Genomic DNA, 24,155 nt, shown 5'->3' on the forward strand with positions numbered 1-24,155 from the left:
GGTTGGTCCTTTTTTTTTTCTTCAGCTTGTTCTGGCTTAAATCCTCTAATCGTTACTGTGAAATTTATAGCATCATGTGTCATAAGCTACTATTTTTGATGCAGAGAATGACCCATATTTACTGCACAATTGATTCTTAAAAGTTTTAAAGACAAGCTTATTAGGTACCTGGTTGGGTACCCAAGAGCATCTCCAATAAGGTTATTTCAAGTTAATTGCCGACTTTGCCAAATTATTATATATATTAATATTTTATTTTCAATCAATTTTATATCAACTTGACAATATTCTACTTCAATAGTTAGCAACCTTTAATTGTTGCCTATGTGATCTCTTAAATTAAATTGTAAATGACTCGTAAACTAAAAAAGATATTATTGATATAAACTTTTTGCATTAGTATATGTTTTTTAACCATTTTAGGAAGTTGCCAAGTTTTGACAACTCTGATAGACAACCTCTATTGGAGATGCTCTAATAAGAAAAGAAATATTACAATGGAGAACAATTATGCAAGGACAATAATTTATAATAACATTACTTTCCAGAATATTTCATAATCACTTCTGCAAATTTATATTGAAGCATTCAAGTCTACAAGAAACATTTCGAAAAACAAAACTCTAATGCAAACCGGAAAGTACAAGCTATTCCTCAGCCTTCACCATATGCCAAAAACCTGTATCTCTCCTGGTAGAAATCATTAAAGAAGAGATCAGCCTCAAACCATTTAGGGTAACGAACCAGGTCACCAGCCACAAAACTCATGTAACGCTCACTTCCTTCAGGAACCACCCTCACTTCTCCTTCCTCGATGTAAACTAACTGGTCTACGTGCCAGTCCCAAGGTAACTTACACTTGCCAGTCTTCCACGTCGACCAACGTGACACCCCAAGTTCAGCCAGTCGTTTTGACGATACATTCTTTTCTACCCGTACATGGTAGAGTTCCTCCAATGGTCTCTCCATCTGCAGAGCTTTTACTCTATTGCAGCGTGTGGAAGTAGTAGTATATAATCTTTTTTCTCTGCTACCTCCTTTTGTGGGAAAGGAGCTTAGTAATGGTTGCATGAACACACTTGCCATGGCTTGCTGCAAGACCCTTTCCTTTATACTACCAGCCAAAACAATCTACGAAACAGAGTTTAATAACATCAATAATGTGCACAACGTATATCTACAGTAACTTGTGATGTGTGTGAACTAATGGTTTCACTTTTCAAAATTATGATTCCTCACAACATATAACAGGAAGTCTAGTTACTCACTGACAGATAAAACATAAATAAAATGACATATGTTCATATCTTTTTAAAAAAATAGAAGCAGATACTGAATAAAGCTATCCAAGCCACATAATCATTCAAGAAAAGTGTTTTTGAATCTGTTCAAGAAAAACACAAATTCAAGAAAAGTGTTTTTGAATCTATTAAGATAAATCTACGGTGACAACTACTTTGGAAGTAAATCAGCTAAATAGATAGGGGACAAGTATAACATGGCACCCCCGTTTCAGCTTTCATTTTCTTCTCACTATATGTATTGTCCGTAATAGACTGATAAGGGTATGGATCAGGCCAAACATACAGTATCTCAATCTTAAAGCTCAGGTTTGTATTTATAAAAAAAATAGTAATGCGCACATGACATCTACAACTAAAAATACGCACAACAGATATTTTTCTCACATACAACCAGAGACATTATGCTTTACACTGCATTCACTAAATGATGAAAGTTGAAACACAACAAACTTCGTGTAGCTTGGGTATCAATCTACGGAGAAATCTATAGAGATTAGAGAATAATACCGTCTTCGCCGAAAAAGGCTACTCTTAAACCTCTCCCTAGTCTATATGAGTAAGAAAAGAGCTACCACAGATACAATGAGAACTACCTTCTTGCAGCTTAAGCAGTGAATTAAAAATAAGCCAAGGCATCAGCAGAATTAAAACATAGTTAACATCAACATACTCACTCTAAACTTTGTTCCCGACATAAGTTCATCGTATCAAATATCTCCACCACAAATTAGTTCACAATATGACAGTTTACTAGCTTCGGTCGTGTCATTGGGGGTCTGTGAACTGACGCACAGTCGGATGCATTAGCTCACTGTTAACATTTAAATCTATAGTATCAAGTTGATATTAAAGATTAAAACCATAAACCAATTCACTGTAATTAATTAAAAAGCAGAGATCTTTACAGAAAAACCTCTACACTTTTAAGTTTCAGGTAAAGTCTACGTAACCCTTGAGTCAGATATATAGTAGATAGGTTTGGTTCAAATTTCGTATATGCAATTACCCATCAATAGTAACCGAGGGCTCATCACATTTCCCAAATGTTCAATTCCAAACCCCTATAATCTCAACCGATAAAAGTTGTCTAGCAAACTCAGACATTTCAATACCAGAAATTCTCGAAACATAACATACAATTACATACACAGTTAATATAATTTCAATCTTTAGTATCAAGTGAACACTAAAGATTAATAAAATTATCAACCCATTTACAGTAATCACTTAAAAGAGGAGTCTTTACATAAACCCGAGGTAAAGTCTGCGTACATCTTACATTCACGAGTAATAAGATAAACCCATTAATTTAACTGAGAGAGAATCACATTTCTTTAATGTAAACTATAAACTCAACAGATATAATGTGTCTAACAAGCTTAAAGATTTCAATCAATTCAAGAAAATCTTGGAAAATAAAGTATGATTATAAACACAGTTAATAATAAAATTAAAGCATGAAGAAAGAGCAAAGATTGAAACTTTACCAGTTTGTAGTGAAATTGAGTGCTTTGTTGGTGTTTAAAACCCTGAGGTTTATCCAAAATAATCAATGGGTTTTGTGTGTGTTTATGGGGGAGATGATGATAGTGTCACGGGCAGTGAGAGACGGACCGTAACTGTACTATTTTTGGTCCCGTTTATGAGGCCATTATCAATACAATTTATCTCAGATCAGAAGGTTTGGATTAATACCACAAAAATGGTGAACTACGATAAATGTGGGATATTTTAAAAACATAACTTATAATTTAAGTTGAAAAGTATTAATATGAATACCGTAACTTATAAGTTATTTACTCCATTCCATTTCTTATCTAAATGATTCGGCATAAATATTAAGAAATATATGTATAAATTAGTGAAAAAGAGAAAAAAAAAGTGGGTGAAGTAGTGAGACTCATTGATTTTTAATGTATAAAATAGAAATAGTGGGGTAAAAGTACCGTGAAAAGGGAGGAAAAGTGGGAAAATGATGGGACTCATTGATTATTTTTGGAAAGTTTTGAAATGTAAATAAATGAATGAGACTTCCCAAAAAGGAAAACGTAAAGAAATAAAAAAGACGGAGGGAGCATGTGTTTGGATAATATTACTTCTAAGTTATTAATGTGCTTGGTAAATCATAACTTATACGTTATAATTTTGTTAAAAATAATAATTTAATATATTATTATAAATTAAAAAGATGCAATTTTAAAAAAATATATATTTAATCATTTATTTGATACTTGTTGACGGAGGAATTTGGTATCAACAAAGTTTGAGATTCGTCGCCGGAATCAAGATCTACGATGGTGGTTCCTTGCCTGAAAAGTGGGCGGAGTGTGGTGGTTGTGATGAATTGGGGGCTGAGATTGCTTAGGGTTAGTGGTGGCTCCTTAAGGCTCTCGCTTCCGACCCCTTATAATTTGCCTACGTATCCTTATTTATAGGGAATTAAGGCCACGTAGTTCTTGGGGAACAAGAAATCTAATGGACTTAGACTTCTTATTCCTAGGCCCGGTCTAGAATCCATCTTCCGCTAGTTTTAGGAATGTCCAACTATGAGGCCCAACCGCAAAGGCCCAAGGCTCGTCCGTAATCGTAGGACTTCACGGATAGTGCATCTCCCTGCGCAATGATAACACTTCGCTACAGCTATCTCCCTTGATTTACGGACGCAAGTATAGCCACGGCTCACCCCAAATGCCGGACGCATCCCTGTCCCCCGAATGAGGATAACCCACCAGATAGCAGGACAGGTGATCCCAAGCTCTTGGGTGCAAAATGCAGGATGACTCCAAAGTTCTTCAACGAGGACACCCGTTGAATACAAGAACAGAGTTACCAAAACACACACCAGAGTTAACCCCACATCCCCAACGAGGACACCCGTTGAATATAGGAGGAGGTCTTCAATCATCAGGCATACCCCTGAAGGCCTTCAAGCTTTTCACGGACATCCCCCTCCTTGACCGTCTCAAGGAGGGAATTCTTCAAAGAGTACCTGCAACAAATACGTTAGTGGAAATAATCCTCCATTGCTCCTTCCACGCTTTCCTTACTTTAAACTTACTCTTGATCATGCAATCTTCACAAATAGGACGCGTCCTGAACGATTGGGCGCGTCCTGGCCTTACGAACTCCACATATTGTTATATCTTCCAAGTGTCTCTATTTGCTTTGTCCTGAATGAGAACAAGCTCAACCATCCCAAAGTGTGCATCTCCAGGAGGCAGGACGCGTCCTCCCCTTGTAAAATACACATATTCTCCTTGCATGGAAACCTTATTACCTGTACAGCTCATCCCGTTATTTTTACTTATCAGGGCGCGTCCTGCGCCTTGGGAGCGTCCTCCTCCTTTCAATATCTTCTTTCCCATCTCTTAACATGACAACCCAAGGTATAGCCTACACAATCATGGACGCATCCTACATATACCGGACGCGTCTTCGCTTCATACAATGAAGACCAAAACCTAATTATTCATCTTCTTGCCCCAACTCCATTCCAATTGACCCGTACTTGACCCAAGATGATCCAGTACCAAATTTTGGCTATAACAACTACCCCCGAATTTCATATGAAGTTGAAAACAAAATTGGAATTCTAATATCTAAATCCAAGTAAAAATTTGTGTCATCCTCCAATCGTATGAGTGTGCGTCTTCCGCATCTTCCTCTATGAGGGCGCGTTCTCAATCAAGGCCGCGTCTTCGGAATCTTATCCTCCTTATTGACCATGACGGCTCGCTCTCACTCTTTGGCACGTTCACAATTATCATCCACATTTCTTCTCGCCTTAACCTATGGATATCCATTCTCTTCTTGATAATTTTAACCTTTATTTTTCGAGAGAAGTTTACCACTTATGCACCACATTTCTAAGATTACATGAGCTAACTCGGTGTAAGAAATAAGAGATATTGTACAAAAATGTGCACCTCACATACCTTGGAAAAGAATAATTTATTAACAAAGATTTGAGGGTTGTCTCTAACTTTTTCATCCTAATATTTGTCTCATATAAGTGCGCCTTAAACTGAAAGGGTAATCATAGGAGGGATGCTCGAAGGAAAGGCGCGATTAAAATAAAATACTAGTTCTCTCATCTTCAACTAATAAACAACCTTTGATGCAAGGAGGACGTGTCTTATTAGTGAGAGAGATCCTTCCACCGATGACACAATACCATTCCATATTTGATTTCTTGCTTCTTGCCAAATCATAGCTCCAAACCGCTGATCTCGTCTTTTCCACAAAAAGTGTGATTCTTTTATTCAAATCAAAGTCGAGCCTTCTAAGGTCTTCTATAATCACCAAATATTAGAGGGCGCACCCTTTACAGAGGCGACATCTTCCTCAACAAAATTAACATTCTTTGAAGACGCGTCTTCTTTACGAGGATGATCTTCCTCGACAAAGGTAACTTTCTTGGAGGGCGCGTCGTTTGTATGAGGCGCGTCTTCCTCAGCAAAGGTATTAATCCTTGGAAGGAGCTTTCTCTGTAAGAGGCGCGTCTACCTCGACAAGGTATTCATCCTTGGAGGGCGCGTCCTTTGTAAGAGGAGCGTCTACCTCGACAAATTTTTCATTCTTCGAGGGTGTGTCTTTTGTAAGAGAAGCGTCAACCTTGACAAGGTAACAACCTTGGAGGGCGCGTCCTAAGATGAGCGGCTTATTTTGTTACAATAATAAGATCAACATCTGTCTCTAACTCAAATAACTCTACATATTTATTTGTCCTAGGTCTTTCCTTATTAGAAATCAATGTACACATTAGCATAAGATCAACATATGTCTCTAACTCAAATAAACCATGTTCCATTGTTGTTCCATGTATTTTATAGTACAACACATCATACCCACCTTTTGATCCACTTTAAACTAACATACTTTTGATCTCTAGTAGGCTAATAACATCACTATCACAGAAATCTACAAATACAACATAACCACCATTATATCTCTTAGGGTTATCTATCAGTTCACCATCAAAATACAGTTTAATTGAGAAAAGCTCGTCATCTGACATAAAAAAACACCCAAGACACAATAAATAACTAAACTAAAATATTTTATGCAAACACAATAAGATAATTACTTCAAACAAACCCTTGTAACACTATGATTAGATCAGTTACAAGCAAGTGCAAAAATATACTTAACATGCGAAAAATCACATTACATACACATTCATTTATCAAAACAAACAAAACCCCCAATTTTATGATCATTGTTAATGAAATATACATGCAAGTAAGGAGTATAACAATTACCAGTATATTCGGGACATTGATAGGGTTTAAAGATATCTTCATCTTCCTTGGGTCTTAGTCTCCACGTCATTTTTACTCCGATTCAAGTTTCAGTCTGCCTTCAATTCAATTTAGGGTTTTTTCTGAGCAGTTCGGGAATTGAGAGTGTTTTTTTGCAGGAAAATTATATGAACTATGTGACAATAATAGAGGTGTTATGAGAGTACAATTTATGTTTTTACCAATTTAGCCATCTGCTTAATTAAAAAATTGGGGATATGTAACTTCCGTTAGATGCAACTGACGGGAATGCAATCGCGTGTTATTATTAAAACAGAGTCATGTGGCTGCCTATTATTAAAAGTTGGCCAGTTTTAAGCAAAAAAATTATATCTGAGACCATCTTCGTGCAATTAAGTCTAAATAAAACATACAAACAGATAAAAAGAAAAATAAACCAACTATGCTTTATTAAGAATGGTGAAAGCTAAATGATGAAAGTATCTACCGCTAACTTTAACTTAACATCATATTTCAGCACAATAATTCATTTGACACTTCTACCCGCACACTACCGGTAAAGCACAATGCTCGTTTGATCCATTTAAGTGCAGCTAGCTGAATATGCTCTTAAACATTTGTAAATGAGAAATGATAGAGTTTTGAATATGTTTTGTGTTTCCGAATAAGGAGTTGTGATCGTTTTATTGTTCACTTAAAAAAAAGATGAATTACTGGTGTTTACGAATAAAAAGTTGAAATGTGTCATTTTAAAAAAAAGTTTAAAAAATAATTCAGATATATAGCATTACTATTTGTAAATTGATAAATCGCGTAGCAGTATTGCACACATAACTTTAGGAAATGCTAACTTTCTTAATTTTATAAGGAAAAGATCTAACTTAATATATGTCATACAAATATAATAAAATTTAGTATAAATTTAGTGTATGTATCGGTCATTTAGGACATGATTTTAATTTTTTGAATGTGAACTTTAACATGCCCGCAAGAGTTGGCTCAGTTGGTTAAGAGGGGATAACTATATTTTTGACGGCTGATGAATTTTTTAAGTGTAACATGGTATATATATTCATACCGTAAAAATGAGATATGTGATAAATATTATAGTATTTTAAGAGATTATTAAAGTAATATTTGAGCACTTACTTATACAAAATATAAAATATCTTAAAATGTTAGTTTAAGACATAATTTTAGGATATTATTATACTTGTTAATATAATCCATTACTAAAAATTAATAGATTCTGACAAACGTCAATAGTAAAAAATCTCAAGATACAAACTAATACTGTAATCTTCAAACACAACACTTACCAAGTAGATTTAAGTTTGGCTTAGAGTAAACAATGCAATGTTAAGTTTAAGTTTGGTTTCACCTCTTTTCGCTTTTACGAACTTTTAGTTTTACCCCTTTTTAAATTTTGCTATAACTCTAATTATATCATTCTTATTTTTATTTATTCATATATGACTTATAATTCTATATGTAATACTGTACCCGTTTTTTAATTCTTATATACCACATATTTATATTGTTTTTATATAAACAAAATCGTATATACATTGTAATTTCTAGATTTATGCCTACATAATGCTATTTTAGCACCAAATGCAAATTTATACATACATAATGAATATTTTATTAAAAAAAATTATGCAATCACAAACTATATAAAAACACAAATTCAGCTAACAATAAAAAATTTAATATGCAATTACTTAGTGCTGTTGATTTAATTTTTTGTTAAATTATCCATCAATCGTGTCGCGACTGAAGTTTTGATATAAAATATTAGTTATGTCTTTTTGAATAATAGATACATAATAACGTTGAGTTTGTTGTTATAATAAGATTTGAATTAATGAAAACTACATATAATTTAAAAGTGAAAATTGCAATAATCGTACAATTTTATTTATTATATATTTTAATAAAAATTTAAAATAAATTTTTATAATCATTATTAAATATTGATATTTTGATATCTCGGCCCGTGCTTCGCACGGGTTATCTACTAGTATTACAAAAACATAGATTTGATTTTACTTGAGACAGGTCTCCCGTTACTCTTTATTAGATAGGGATTAAATATATTTGCACCTCATATTCCGACCCCCTTACTGCTCATCATATCCTAGACCACAACTGAAGTCGCCTGAAGTCTTCCCATCTCAGTCTTCTAAAACAATTCACATCGGAATCAACAAGACAACTACTCTCTCATTTCAATAATATTTCCTGGATTCTATGTTTCATTTTCTCCCTCCATTATAATAAACAAACTGATCAGGATCCTCCAGAAATATAAAATGAGAGACACTTGTAATATTCACATTCATCTCTGTTTAATCATCGTCATTTTCTTGTCAGCAAACAGATGTTATTGTGTTGATCAACAATATATAGACTGTGCTCCCAGGGACTGCGGAAGCTTATTGAGTATAAGGTTTCCATTCTTTATTGCAGACGTGCAACCAGCTTACTGTGGAGAATCCCCTGGATTCGGTATAACTTGTGAAAACAATACATATCCTTTACTTAATGGAACTGGATATAATCAGGACTTACTGGTTGATGATATATTTTATGAAGGTCGCCTTCTTTACGTTTCTTACGCTGAGTTGCGATCAAACAGTGGAGCTTGTGGCGGTTTAAAAATTGTACAGGCTCACCAGTCAGACCAGGCAAGTCCTTCAAATTATTAATTAATTTGAGCTCGAAGAATATCATTCATTGCAAACACTAATCTCTTTATATCAGCTGATTTTCCTTGCATCAACAGGAAATAACACAGGACTGAAGACTGGCATAGGTACTATGGCTCTTCCTACTGCATTTCATCTCTTTGTAAATTGAAACTGGTATGTCTCCACGAACAGGAAATAACACAAGATCGAAGACTGTTACGTTTATGAGAAAGTAACACAGGATCGAAGACTGTTACGTTTATGAGAAAGTATCTGACACGTATTCTAAAATTCATAAAAAGTGTAGTTATATAATTTATTTTTACAATTTTATTTTCAGATGATTAAATTTTTATTCAGAAAAAAAAATTAATTTTTTTCTACAGAACTATACTCGTTTGCTATTAGTAGTTATATTTACTACTTACTATAATTTGAGATTCAATGGTTAATTCATTTGAGTTTGAAGTATATTATGCATCCGCAAACACTGATCTCTTTCATGTCTGCTGATTTACATGGCATCAATAGGAAATAATAACGCAGGACTGAAGATTGGAATAGGTACTATGGCTCTTCCTTCCACATTTCATCTCTTAATAAATTATGCTTCGTATGTCTTCAGGATCATACATGTCTATAGTGCTTTATTATGTGTTTTAAACTTTCTTTCTGCAGCTAGTGGTGTATCAGTAGGCATTATACTTCTTACTTTAGCTCTTGTCATCATCTATTGCCGGATTAGAACTACATTTAGTTCGTCTCTGTTCCCTCGGAACACATCTTCTTATTCTAAAGACATAGACGCGTTCATTAGTCAACACGGATCCTCAATCCCCAAAAGATTTAGGTACTCTGCACTCAAAAAATTAACAAATTCGTTCAAAGATCAATTAGGGAAAGGTGGCTTTGGAGATGTATATAGAGGAACTTTAGCAGATGGCCGAGTCGTGGCAGTCAAGGTCTTAAAACCAACAAATGGAAATGGAGAGGAATTTATAAATGAAGTTGCAAGCATTGGCAGGACTTCTCATGTCAATGTTGTCAATCTCCTTGGATTCTGTTATGAGGGTAAAAGACGAGCTTTAATATACGAGTTCATGCCTAACGGATCTCTTGAGAAGTTCATTTATGGCAAAACTCCGTCATTGGAAGGACAACATCTTGGATGCGAGAAATTGTACAGCATAGCAGTTGGAATTGCACGAGGACTGGAGTACTTGCACCGAGGCTGCAACACCCGCATTCTGCATTTTGACATTAAGCCACATAACATCCTCCTTGATGAAAATTTTCGCCCTAAAATATCCGATTTTGGGCTTGCAAAGTTGTACACCACCGAAGAAAGTATAATCTCATCTATGTTGCAAGCTAGAGGAACCATCGGTTATATTGCTCCTGAATTAACTAATAGAAGTTTCGGACAAGTGTCCCATAAATCCGATATCTACAGCTATGGAATGATGATTCTTGAAATGGTTGGAGGAAGAAAGAATATCAATGTCTGCGCAGATCACATTAGTGAGATATATTATCCACGTTGGCTATACAAGCGAATCCAGTCTGACGATGTGCTAAATTTGGCAAATGAAATTTCTGTAGAAGAAAATGAAACTATAAGGAAAATGGTGATCGTCGGACTCTGGTGCATACAGGTGTATCCAACACAAAGGCCAGCAATAAGCAAAGTGATTGAAATGTTGGAAGGACAGACAGCAGCCCTGGAGATCCCACCACAACCGTACTTGTGTTCAGTTCCAAATTCTTCATCAAATTCTCCTGAAAGATTGGTGCTGTGCTCATCTTCTGGAACATTACCCTCTTCATCAACATGACAGTTGAATTGGATAATTGGGAAGACATGATCAGTACCTTAATATCTCTCTTTATCAAGTCATTGTATTTGCTAGCAGGATTTTAAAAATAATAGTATCACATTATTATTTGTGATACTATTAATGTAAACTAGTTGGTAACCCGTGCAAAGCACGGACCCGAAATTAAAAATAATAGTATCACATTATTATTTGTACTGAAACTCATAATTCGTGCAAAATACAGATCTAAATATAATATATGAAATACCGTTAAAATATGTAGTTAAAAAATTGAAGTTAAGTGTGACTCTAAAATTTCACCTAGTTATGCATGCACCTAATTATTTACTTATATAAATCTGACATGTTAACTTATTAATACGATTTTTATAAAGTAAACCGACGCTTGGATGTTCAGCAACAAATAAAAATTGAAGGGAAATAAAATTTATAGAGAGTAGAAGTTAATTTTTGTCAATTGAAATTTTATTACATAAAATTTTAAAAATAGTTGTATAATTTTCTAGTGAGTACCAAGACTTAGTACCTAAAAATGGTTTCCTTTATTAGTATAGATAGTTGATAACCCGTGCGACACACGGGCCCGAGACTAAAAATATCAAATTAATATTTGTAGAGAATTATTCATAATCCGTGCAAAACACGAAATAAAATTAATATATTAATATCAATATTAAATTGGTACTTGCCAAAAATTGTTATGTGGTTAAATAGAATCAAATCAGTTATGCAATTTTTCACTATAATTCTAATTTTTCATTGTTTTACTTGATATAGAAATCTAACATATTAGTTTTATTTTGGTGAAACGAATTGTATCTCTGTCTTATGAACCAAATATCCGTTCTTTAGATAATTTAATATTAATTAATATAATTTGATAATTATCTTATAATTAGCCTTTTCAATATAGTTTATTTAATATTACTTAATTATCGATAAAAATTAATTTACAAATTAAAAGTAAATAGATGTTATTAAACTTAATTTAATATTATTTAATATAATCTAAATACAACCCATTAATTTAAAGTAAATAAACCTTGTGAGGGACAGTAACAAATACAATCGTTAAATCAATAATTTTCAGTTTAAAAGTTAATAAATGTTACTAAAGTCATTTGCTATTACTTAATTATTTTTAAAATAATACTATAGAAAATAAAATTTATAGAGGATAGAAGTCAATTCGTGTTAATAGTTTAATTTGTAGTTAGTAGTTTTTCAAAATAAAACTAAATATATGTTATTTTACTTAATTTAACGTAACTTAATAAATTTTTAATATAATTTATAAATAAATAAAGTTTACAGAGAATATAAGTCAATTCGTGTTAGTAATTTACTTAGTAGTTTGTAGTTTTTCTAAAATTAAAAATAAATATAAGTTATTTTACTTAATTTAACGTAACTTAATAAATTTTTAATATAATTTACAAATCGTTTAAAAAATATGTTTATTTTATAAAGTAAATAGACGATTGGATGAATACTAACTAAAAAGAAAATAAAATTTACAACGAAGAAGTCGATTTGTGTTAAAGACAAAGTTTATTGAGAATAGAAGTCAACTTATGTCACGGAAGTACCAAATTTGGTATTTTGGTACTTTTAGTACCAAATTATACATGATTTGACTTATTAATAAAGAGTATAGATTTGTGACATGTGACATTTGTAACTATTTTAGTAACTCATTTTGTACTTCTAGCATTTTTCAAAAAGAAATAGAAAGCAAGGATATTTGTATCAAGGGTCTTAATACCTAAGAGCAACTCCAATAGAGTCCTAGCATGTTCCTCAAAAATATTATTATAAAAATGGATCCTAGTATTTTAGGATATTTTATTGTAGTTCAACTCCAACAATATTCCTTATAAGTGTGTCATAATAATATTTTATTATTAAATTTAAACTCTAGTTATACATTTGAAATGGAGAAGGAGAGAGAAATGTAATTTTTATTATTAAAAGCAAGATTAGTAATCACTAGTTATTCCTTATTTATAAGGCATGAATGAAAGATACTAACTTTTTAAGTAATTACTAGCATGCTGTTGGAGCTCTATTTTATACTAGTTTCCTTAAATTTAAGTTTAGGATCCCAAATAACTAACCTGTTGGAGTTGCTCTAACAATCACAATCTGGTGCTAGTTAATATTTATTCAACACATTACTCTAGAACCCTTAAATCTTTATTTGAAGGTCTAGATTCAAGAATTTTTTTATCTTTCCGCATATATTTTATGCGGATAGGTTTTTCTCCTTTTCGAGAAAAGGAAAAGCAAAGCAAAAACAAATCCATAAATCTTAGTTATTATCATTATGCTTCCCCTAAATCATTATCATTATGTTAGATAAAGTTTGTACATGCCCCTTCTATCAATTATAAATATAAAAATCTATATTTATAATGTTTCAGTATTTTTTTTAAAATAAACTTTAAAGCTGGAACAAGATATCTGGAATGGACAGAAGTGTCTAACGTGTCCAATATTTGTACACATGTTTCCCAAAATATGAGAAGCCCAGAAATATCATCTTTTGATCATCTGTTAGCCCAGAAAAAGACCATCAACATTTATTTCTACTTGGCAATATTTTTTACTTAAATTATTTTTCATAATGTTATTAAATCATCAGCTTCAACAATGCTCATTAATCAAAAATGGTGTTTTCCAGTACTACTCAGTTGCCACTTCACCTCATCAGAGAAGACCAACTATTGTTTCTTTGCAGACAAAAGCCATTCCTTCAAGAACCCAAGTAATCATTTTTGTTATTCTATATGTTTGTAGTTCTGTAATTTTAAATGTTTGTTTCGGTTTTTGCATGCCCGAAAATTTAAATGCTCACGCACACTGTGACTCGAATTTTCAACCTCTTGTTTTCGGTTTATGTTTATACTTATAAAGTAATGATTAGTACTCCCTCTGTCCCCTGGGTAGTATTCATTGGGACGGGACTAGACACGAATTTTAAGGCTCTTTAAAGTATAGTTCCATAATTTTTTTTTGTGAATACAAATTTGTTGTTTAAAGTTAAATACAATAAGAAGAAAAATTTGAAAATAAATTTTGGAAGTATTCATCTTAAAATGCGTGTCGAGCATTGAAAAAGCTGTATACAATTGGGATGGGACTGATGGAGTAATAGTTAATGATGTATAGAGGATAATGGAGAGTATACCTGTCAATGGTGAAGTGGGAGGTGCTGGTGGAGCTTATTCGTATAATGCATTGAAGAGATTGGATCAGCTCTGGTCTGGTATTTGCTCTGCTCAGACAGGTAAAAGTTTGTAGTTTTAGTATTTTATTATTGCTATTATGCATGATGCTAGATAATGGTTGGTTTATGTGAATTCTCTATCTGTTTTCAGTTATTGATGAACCTAAGCAAGTAGTTTCACGTATCCCGGGTTTGTTTAGCCAGTCTGATTTGGCTGACAAGGAAGTTGAGACATTTGATGTGGTGGTTTGTGGTGGAACTTTGGGAATTTTTATTGCCACTGCTTTGAGTTCCAAAGGTCTTCGAGTAGGCATTGTGGAGAAGAATGTACTAAAAGGGGTATAATGTAGTGAGAATACGTGACAAATTAACAATAACTGGGTTTTATGTCAGATGGTTGATTTTTCGTACTTAATGATCAGAGAGAACAAGAATGGAATATATCGAGGAAAGAGATGATGGAACTTGTAGAAGTTGGCATTCTTCAGGAGGAAGATATTGAAGATGCTACATCTGCAACATTTAATCCTGTATGATTTTTAACTAAAAGAACTTGTGAATGGCTTCTGAGCTTAGCCAATTGTAGATTCTGCCTTTTGTCTTTCCTTTTCTGAAATATATGGTATTATCATAATTTGTCTTTGTGGTTTACTTCTCAGAACAGATGCGGATTTGAAGGGAAGGGTGAGATTTGGGTTGAAAACATTCTTAACCTTGGTGTTTCGTAAGTCAACTAGATGTGATTCATTTCTGTGCTTCATTTTCTATATGGCAGAGTTTGTTTTTGGAGGAGTCCTGACTGCTCCATCTGTTAATAATTATGATCAGTGTTTTGAGACTTTACATTCTTCGGTGTGTCCTGTTTCAGGAAATGTTACCTCAACGTAAATGATTAACTTCCCTCATGATGTCATTACAGGCCTTCCAAGCTTATCGAGATAATGAAGACACGTTTCAATTCATGTGATGGAGTAATCTTAGAAGGTCTTGGCGTTTCAAGCATAAGTGTTTACGATGAAGCAGCTGTAAGTTACTTTCACCTACAGAACAAATACCCTCTCTGGGTGGGTTTTATTATGCATTTGCAAAATGAGGGTTGGAAAATGGTTTATGAAGAGATGAAGAATAGGTCAAATAGGACTGACAGAATCTATCCCTGCAATTGCAAGTTTAGCTAAAAAGTCTTTAAGTTTCAGTTCATAATAAGTTACACGATCAAAGAAATAGGCCGCACGAATTTGGGAAACAAATAAATTGAAAGTATATTGATACAACTGCTACATTTTTAGTGCCTCTTTTTATCTAATGCATACAATACACTACCACAGATTTTGCAATTAGACAGTGGGAAAAAGTTGTCATCACGTCTCATTATTGATGCAATGGGGAACTTTTCACCAGTTGTGAAGCAGGTTAGTATTCTTAATTCTTGCCTACTGAGTATTTTCTTCTTTTTTTTCTTAAGACTGTCATCTATAACTGAGTTTAGACTAGAGTCTTGTCATTGTTTTGTGTACAGAAAGCTTGCTCATGTATCTAATTGAGGTCTCTTTTGGAAGGTTTACCAACATGAAGAAATTAGCTAGAGTCTGGTTTAGATCTGTTAAATTTCTTGGATAACATATGATCTCTACAGATTAGAGGTGGAAGAAAGCCGGATGGTTTCTGCCTTGTTGTTGGTTCATGTTGTCGTGGTTTCACAGATAACAAGACAAGTGATGTTATATATGCTAGCGCTGAAGTAAAGCAGGTTGGGCAGTCACAAGTACAGTATTTCTGGGAGGTAACATTCTACTTTTATGTATAGTTTTCTGATCTATTAATGGTGTGCTCTCTATTGTTTTTAGCTAATTAGATGTGCTAGCAATTGGTTTTCCTTAAAAGTGTATAATTTACAATAGAAAAGTTAATCTTTTATGCTAATTTCTCCACCCACCGAAACGATTCCAGGCCTTCCCTGCTGGTTCAGGTCTCATGGACCGAACAACTTACATGTTTACCTATGTTGACCCTCAACCTGGATCCCCAATGCTGGAAGAACTATTAGAAGACTACTGGAATCTTATGCCAGATTATCAGGTCATATCTTATTAAGCTATCTACATGTCTTCAATACTCAACCTTACATTACTCCTCAAAATAAGTGGGTTCATCTGAATTTTTATTCATACTATTCTACTTATCTACCTATGTCTATATTCTTCTCCTTTTAATTCATGAAATGAACGAAAAAGAGTACCAGTAGACCTTGTAATTGGGACTTAGAGTCAAATACTGGCAATATACTTAATTGATAAGGTTTTATAGTACGGGGTTTTATTTACAGGGGGTGTCTCTTGATGATCTGGAGATTTTAAGAGTTATATATGGCATTTTCCCTACTTACCGTGACAGGTAAAGATGCAGTGTTCTTTTTAAGTTTTTGAAAAACTCTGGTCTACATATGTCTGTGGACACTAATCTTCTCTATTGAAAGTTAAAACCTTTCGACTCACATGTGCTCAAGTACACTTGCAACAACTCAAGCCACAGATGTTATAAATACTTATTACAACTATAGTCTATAGATGAGCATTAGATTTTAGCTGTTGCTTGAACTGTCAGGCACAAATACTACTTGTATCTGACATATTCCTCTGTTTACATTGGGGAGCATTCAATTGCAGCCCGTTGCCATCAGCTTTTGATCGTATTATACAGGTTTTATATACTACTCTCTCTGAAGCCTCTGCTATTATCTCAGTTGCGATATGGCTTGCACAAATCTTACGTATTACTTTCTGACAGTTTGGTGATGCTAGCGGCATACAGTCCCCAGTTTCCTTTGGCGGTTTTGGAAGCTTGACCAGGCATCTTGGAAGACTAACTAATGGTATATAGTTTTGCAACAAGATTGCTTAGATTCATCATGTTTAAGCAGCATCTCCAATATTTTTAAGTATATACGAGGTACTATGGAGTTTTTTGGTCAACTTCTCAACTGGATCCTTCACTCGGCTACTGGTCTAAAATTCTATGCATAATTTAAGAAATGTAGACATGTCACATGTAAAAACACAATTATGCTAATTTCAGATCAAATGCTTCAGGATATTCATTTTACTAATCACACCTGAACCTTCAACATATAGAAGTTTCTGCATTGAGGCTGTAGCATGACCGCAATATACTTTTTTTCTATGATAATATAGGGATATATGAAGCAATCTCCGGCAACCTTCTGGACTCAGACAGTCTGTCCCTCTTAAACCCATATATGGTTTGTGTTCCCTAGATTTTTCTATAATCAAAGTAATGTAGAACCCTCTGGTTATGCCATCGGTTGAAAATTTATGTGCAGCCCAACTTGAGTGCATCTTGGCTGTTTCAAAGAGCAATGTCAGCAAGAAAAGAGTCCTCAGTTTCACCTGATTTCATCAATCAACTTCTTTGTGCTAACTTCCAGAGTATGCAGGTAACATGTGTCGCTGAGAACATCATTTCCATGTAAAAAGTTAAAAGTGTTTATACCCAAACTAATATAACTCGTTTACTTGAATGTGCTTTTGACATATATGCACTTCACCAGAGGCTAGGGGATCCGGTGCTTAAACCGTTTCTTCAGGTTCATTAATCCTTTCGTGAACTTTTGTCTTTGCTCTTCTTGTGCACAACAATTGACTAAATTCTGAATGTGTGATACTGAACAGGATGTCATACAGTTTGGCCCTCTTGTGAAGACGTTAGGGCTGGTTATGTTGACTAATCCTCAACTTCTTCCGTCAATATTTAGACAGGTATTATTTTGTAAACTTCTCCTTCCATTTGTTTGCTTACCTAGATATATGATTTAAAAATGGATGCAATGTGTCTTTTTCTGTAACGGAGAACTGAGACGAACCATAGGTTTACTAATGTAAAACTATCAGCGCCTTTCTATGGGATTCTATAGTTGCTGCTGCCAAAACATGATGAGTTTTACAGGTTTTGTAAGAACCCTCAGTAGAACTTTAAAATTCCAGGCCATTTATGTCGATGCTTTAGATATGTATGGAGGGACTTTGTTGTTTTTGTTAAGATATATATCTTGATCCTTTCTAGAAAAGCATGGTCTGCGTGTGTGATATTCCAAAACTCTAGAAGATAAATTTCTAAACATATCGCTATGTGTTTTAGGTTGGCATTCCAGTGCTTCTCGACTGGCTTGGTCATTTCACAATGCTGGGATACTACACATTTTTGTCAATCTTTATTGACCCGATTATTAGGTAATTATCTGCAGACACTAGAATGAAGGATTGAACTTCGGATAACTTAATTTTCCGATCCCCTACCCAACCACCTGCAGCCCCGGAAGAAAAATAGTAACGAAATCTTAGTTCTTAGTAGACTTCTAATCAGTTTCATGTTTTGACAGTCCATCAGTAGACACATTTCCAGAAAAAACAAAGTTTAAATGGAAGCGCCAACTCGAGGCTTGGAAATATGGAGCTGGTTTAGATTACACAATGAGTACCTCAGAGGAAACAAAGCACTGATCACTGAAGAAGCTATAAAGCTGAATTTGATCTAACTACTAGCTAGCTTTATCTTCGGAAAAGGAAGGAGACAGAGACACATAGAATTTGCCCTGTTCTACAGTTCTCATTCGAAGTAAACACATATTTCGTTCAGGTGGAAAGATGTTTTTTACACTCATCATCAGCTTCATTACCTTAATCGAGCTCAGATTTTAGAGGTCTGTCTTTGTACATTGGTTGATTGTCCATAAGTGTATAAATTTTTTGATATAGCATTGTTTCTATTATGTCAAAACATAAATTTAGTTTATACTACTATAAACCTGAAGTCTAGTATCGTGTTTGCATTTAACATTGTTAAACGTGAATTCTGATACAATGTTAAGTAACCGAACACTTGTACTCACGAGCGTTTACTGAAGCAGTAACCTCAACTTTGACATTGAGCACTATTAACTATCGTTAAAACGAAATCGAAAAGAGAGAAAGGAACAGGATAAAGGGAAGAATAATTAGAAACAAGCACGCATAGAAAGCAAAGTGGGATCACTGTGCAAAGTATTGGCACTCACTCCATCAAAATCCCCTAGTCTACATACCACTTGATGATGATCGCTTCTTCAGTGCTTATTATGAAGGAGAATTGCATTGTAGATCTGTATTGTTTTTGAATGTATTCATACCAGAAAATTTGCGAAGCTGATTCATACTGTACAATTTCATTGGTATACACCCAAACTCATAACCGAATGCGTATCGGACTCAATAACCCATCACAGGTTAGTTCAAAAAAGTTAGCAATTTGGTATTCATTAGTTGTTGACTTGTATGGTCCCAAACACTCTTATTTTTATAGATGTGGGATGTTACAACCGGTATAACTAGAGCTCTAGAATACTAAATCTTAATTTCAAATCATATATATGATAAACAGCTTATATATATATATTTCAACTTATAAATTACTTATAAGATATGCCATACATACTCCTATCTCTTTTTAAAGTTCATAAACATGCAAAATCCAAATCAAAATATTTATTTCTTATTGCATATGTAGTCAAGTCAACTTCCTACATTTATACTTATACGACTGGAGTTTAGATTATACTACTAGAAAAAGTAGAATAGACATCACCTCTTACATATTGGTTGCTTTTGGAGCCGATGTAAAAAGTATTTTTTACATAGATTTATTGAAAAAAAAATTAACGATAATTCATTTTAGTCGGACCATTTACGGTTTTACGGTCTAGCTGCTACCCAATATCCGCAGCACTGCTAGTTCAAAACTTTAAAATTCAACAATAACTATAACTCACCATACCAGTATACATATACACGTTTATGTATAAGAAATGCAAGAAACTAACTGTTCATCGGAAGAAGACTAATTGTATGCACAAGTGTTCTCGAATATTCAATACTATCGTCGCTTGTTGTGCAGCGGATTGGATCCGGTTGGGACAGTCCGTTTATCGGTATCGAAACCTGCAGAAGTAGCATTTGCAGGAAGATGATGATGATCAAACACTTGTTCTTGATGATCAATGCTTTCAGCTGAGCTGCTAACTCCGCTTCGACTCCGAGGACTCCCAATGATAAGTAGACAAAATATGAAGAGAAACAGTAACTTGAAGACCGTCATGCTTGTTTGTTTCGGTGCTTTTGATAGTATCTGATCGTCTTCGAGCCCCCAACTTATACGGTAGAAAAAACTCAACAAGGTTGTGTGTACAAATAGCTAAATTGGACTTTACTGTGCATGTATATTCGTGGGGCATAGAATTGATATAATATGGTTGAACATGTAAATTTGTAATAAAGTGTAAATTGATTGTTAGTGCATGCATGGCCGTTGGATCTTAATATATACGTATCTTATCACAACTCATGTACTCAGGATTTCAAATGTCTGTGTCAAATAGCAGAAGATCACGTTAGACATTTTAAGATTTTAAATAAACCGGTTATTTAATCCGATGTCGAAGCTCAGTTTAAGAATATCTTGATTCGAGTGCTCTTATTCCATTTGTTTAATTTAAATATATGTTGATATTTCCCGCGATTTGAGGGGAATCTTGAAGACCGTAAGATCTCGCTATTGAGAATGTGATTGTTAGGGTCTCTCTTTCACCTTACAGCAACTCCAATGGTCTTCGTCACATAATCAAAAAGATTATATTTTAAATTCTCTCTCTTCCGTATTATTTTTAGCACATATCTTTCAAAAAATACTCAGATGATTTGCATTACAAAATGTCAACTTCATTAATTCAATTAAAAAATATTTAATAGAAATATATATTAGAAAAATGATATTTTATGCACCATTAAGACCATATTTAAATCACAAATGAAGTTGACACCCTATTTTATGGGCGGCCAACTTTTGGCACCCAAAGTTGACACCACATGTCAACTTTAAATGAAGTGATAACAAGGATACCAAGTCACGGCATCTCACGTGACGTTGACACCAGTGACACTTTTCATTGCAGTTGCTCTTAGGTCCGGTTACGGTTAATAGTCCGCAGAAAAAATATCACTATACATTCTGTATTTCAGTATGTAATGATCCACATTAGAATTGAGGCTTTATAATTAGTTAATTAATGAATTTACGTAAGAACAGTATTAAGCATTATGTAATCTGGGGCGGTGAGCTTAGCATAAAAGCCAAATCCTTTTGTGGGTGCAAATTAAAGCGGGAACAAACTCAAAGCTCTACCCTTTTACGCTTTTAATCAAGAAACCCTATGAAATGGTGGAAGAGCCACAAGATTTGAAATTGAGAAAGTCAAATATGGATGTACTAACTCCATTAGTGTCGTTGAAATTAACAAATGTAAACATAGTTGGTTTGTTTTGTTAAGCCATTGTTTTCTATAAATTAATTTCCAGTTGAGAGGGGAATGAAAGATGTAAACTTTCTACCAAAACATTGAGACCGATGGATTAACTCCCAATATTAATATTTATCACCATAAGAAATTATTTATAGATGAACACTATAGAATATAGATTAATCATATGAGTATTTTCTAACTAAACAAGAAAAAATTCAAATTAGATTACAAGTATTCAATTTATTCAACGAGAATGAGAAATAACCGATTTGAAATTTCACGATCTGAACAGTATCATATTCTATGTCCATTTGAAATTTATCATGGTATGTTTTATAGGTACTATATTTATTATAGTATTAGCACAACAAATACAAAAATGTATTTTTAAAATAATATATGAAACGAAATATATAAGAAAAATGTTGTAAATATTTGAGTAACATTTGCTTTGGTTGAATTCGAAATCATTATTTGAACCTTTTTAAAAAATATTTTTAAAATTTAACTTAATTTGAATACAAAATCTAACTTTTTTTTAAAAAAATATTTATCATTTGGCTCTGTGAACAGTGTGTATGTTTAGTCAATTTAATTTACGAGTTCGACGAAAACATATTAACAACAGGGAGAATGTTTGTAGTGTCTTATATTGATAATATGCGTTTGATATTTTTATAAGACCAATTCAATAACTAATATATTTCAAATTTACTAACTTGATCAAAGATGGTTTATTTTTTTTAGACTTGACATACATGAAATTTGACATAAGCCGTCACAAAAGCTGTTAATCACCTAGATTTCCGAGATGTGTACTTGCCGACAGAAGTTATGGACCTAATTGATTTCGATGTGAACTCTAACCTATCAGATCAAATAAAATAGTCGGAGTTGGTTCTAGTTATTGTCTCAGATGAATTTTCATATGGTCCTCAATGCTGACGTGTTCTAGGAATGAGAGGACATTGAAGAAAATTTCTTCCAGTGAGTTGATATGTCATGAAGGTCATACGTTTAAAAGGGACAATTTTCTTGAAGAGGTTAATGACAATATCAAGAAGTCAACTGTTGGGTCAACATCTCATGTTATGTTAATAAAGCCAAATATGGGCAATAAACTAGTATTAGATTTTAGCCAAACAAGGCCTTACATATTGTAGCTGATTTCTGTTATTCTATTTTGGATACTATAAATACTCAATAACTCTGTAACATTTTTTTTAACTGAATATCAAATGCTCTTCATCTTTACCTTGTTTGTTCATATATTTGTATGTTAATTCATACAAAGTTCATATGGTATCAAAGCTACCGATCTAGATTTGCTATTTTCCGCAGTTAATTCATCGAGAAAGTTACAAGATTAGAATCAGTAGTTGCAGATTAATATGTTTGATGATGATTTCCAGGGTTTCGATGACGATGATGACTTCTAGGGTTTTGATGATATTCTTCAGTTGTCGTTGATGTTCTTCAATTGTTCTTCAGTCGTCGTTGATGTTCTTTAATTGAGCTTCATTATTCGTTTCATTTCTTCGATTTTTTCAACATAACAGTAAGGATCTTCATTTCTCTTTGAGTCACAAGGATTTGCCATAGGTGTTGTTCATCGTTTACTTGTTTTGCTGGTTGATTCTGTTACGATTTGTGATAATTCTGATTAGTATTTGATTGAAATTGTTCAATCTTGCTTGAGTTCTATGAAAATATGATGAGGAATACTACTTATGCCAATGTTGTAACTAATGATAACAATACTCAAGAAATACCTGAAAATAACATAGAAGTACTAGATGCAGAAAATCACAATCAAAATCAGAACAACATAAATAATATGCATCCCTTGTATCTTTAAAATGTTGGTCATCCTGGATTAGTTTTGATTGCAAAGAAGTTAACAGGGACAAAGAACTTTGGTCCCTGAAAACGTTCAATTTCAATTGCTTTATCTGCAAAGAATAAATTAGGTCTGGTGAATGGAACTTTAGTTAGGCCTGAGACTGAGCCATTGAGGGCACAATGGGATAGAGTAAATGATATGGTGATAAGCTGGATTTTGAACACTGTTTCAGATGAAATTAGTTCAGGGATGAATTTTGTTAATTCTGCACAAGAAATATGGAATGAATTGCATGATCAATTTACTAGTATAGATGGTCACAGAGTCTATCAAGTTTCCAAAGATCTTCATGCTTTAGAGCAGGGTGAGAAATCAGTAGAGTTTTATTATCACAAATTAAAGAATCTCTGGGATGAGTATTCTGCTTCGGAGCCTGTTGTCATATGCAAATGTGAATGTAAGTGTGGTTCTCATAAATTGCAAGAGGACAGAGAACAAAGGAAGAAGTTATTACAATTCTTGATGGGTTTGAATAAAGGATTTGCTGCTGCAAGAGGTCAAATTTTAATGATGAATCCCCTACCTAGTGTTCCTCAGGCTTATTCTATGGTTAAACAAGAGGAGAAACAAAGGAAGGGA

At 33.6% G+C, this 24,155-nt stretch overlaps 3 protein-coding genes across 4 annotated transcripts; 2 read left to right on the forward strand and 1 right to left on the reverse strand.

Moving 5' to 3' along the window:
* Positions 1 to 508: 508 nt before the first annotated feature.
* LOC141706674 (uncharacterized) lies at positions 509 to 2,949 on the reverse strand. Its single transcript, XM_074509462.1, has 2 exons — positions 2,792 to 2,949; positions 509 to 1,131 (listed from the first exon to the last, which is right to left on the reverse strand). The coding sequence occupies exon 2, from the start codon at positions 1,084 to 1,086 to the stop codon at positions 655 to 657; it is 432 nt and encodes a 143-aa protein (XP_074365563.1). The 5' UTR covers positions 1,087 to 1,131; positions 2,792 to 2,949; the 3' UTR covers positions 509 to 654.
* A 5,715-nt stretch (positions 2,950 to 8,664) lies between these two features.
* LOC141706675 (LEAF RUST 10 DISEASE-RESISTANCE LOCUS RECEPTOR-LIKE PROTEIN KINASE-like 2.5) lies at positions 8,665 to 11,296 on the forward strand. The gene is made up of 5 exons (XM_074509463.1): positions 8,665 to 9,076; positions 9,164 to 9,255; positions 9,332 to 9,383; positions 9,790 to 9,822; positions 9,937 to 11,296. Exons 1-5 carry the CDS (start codon positions 8,881 to 8,883, stop codon positions 11,091 to 11,093), a joined length of 1,530 nt encoding a protein of 509 aa, XP_074365564.1. The 5' UTR covers positions 8,665 to 8,880; the 3' UTR covers positions 11,094 to 11,296.
* Positions 11,297 to 13,595: 2,299 nt separating this feature from the next.
* On the forward strand, positions 13,596 to 19,157 carry LOC141706676 (uncharacterized). 2 transcript variants are annotated; one of them, XM_074509464.1, is made up of 18 exons: positions 13,596 to 13,863; positions 14,268 to 14,385; positions 14,477 to 14,664; positions 14,748 to 14,855; positions 14,985 to 15,049; positions 15,245 to 15,350; positions 15,654 to 15,737; positions 15,962 to 16,108; positions 16,276 to 16,404; positions 16,652 to 16,719; positions 16,992 to 17,025; positions 17,113 to 17,197; positions 17,517 to 17,584; positions 17,666 to 17,779; positions 17,894 to 17,929; positions 18,015 to 18,101; positions 18,481 to 18,572; positions 18,722 to 19,157. In XM_074509464.1, the coding sequence occupies exons 1-18, from the start codon at positions 13,723 to 13,725 to the stop codon at positions 18,840 to 18,842; spliced, it is 1,791 nt and encodes a 596-aa protein (XP_074365565.1). In that variant the 5' UTR covers positions 13,596 to 13,722; the 3' UTR covers positions 18,843 to 19,157. The 2 variants fall into 2 exon arrangements, with proteins under 2 accessions (XP_074365565.1, XP_074365566.1); XM_074509465.1 differs by having other exon boundaries at positions 13,735 to 13,863; positions 14,254 to 14,385.
* Positions 19,158 to 24,155: the final 4,998 nt, after the last annotated feature.

The sequence above is a fragment of the Apium graveolens genome, chromosome 2 (assembly GCF_009905375.1).
Source record: "Apium graveolens cultivar Ventura chromosome 2, ASM990537v1, whole genome shotgun sequence".
NCBI classification, from domain to species: domain Eukaryota; kingdom Viridiplantae; phylum Streptophyta; class Magnoliopsida; order Apiales; family Apiaceae; genus Apium; species Apium graveolens.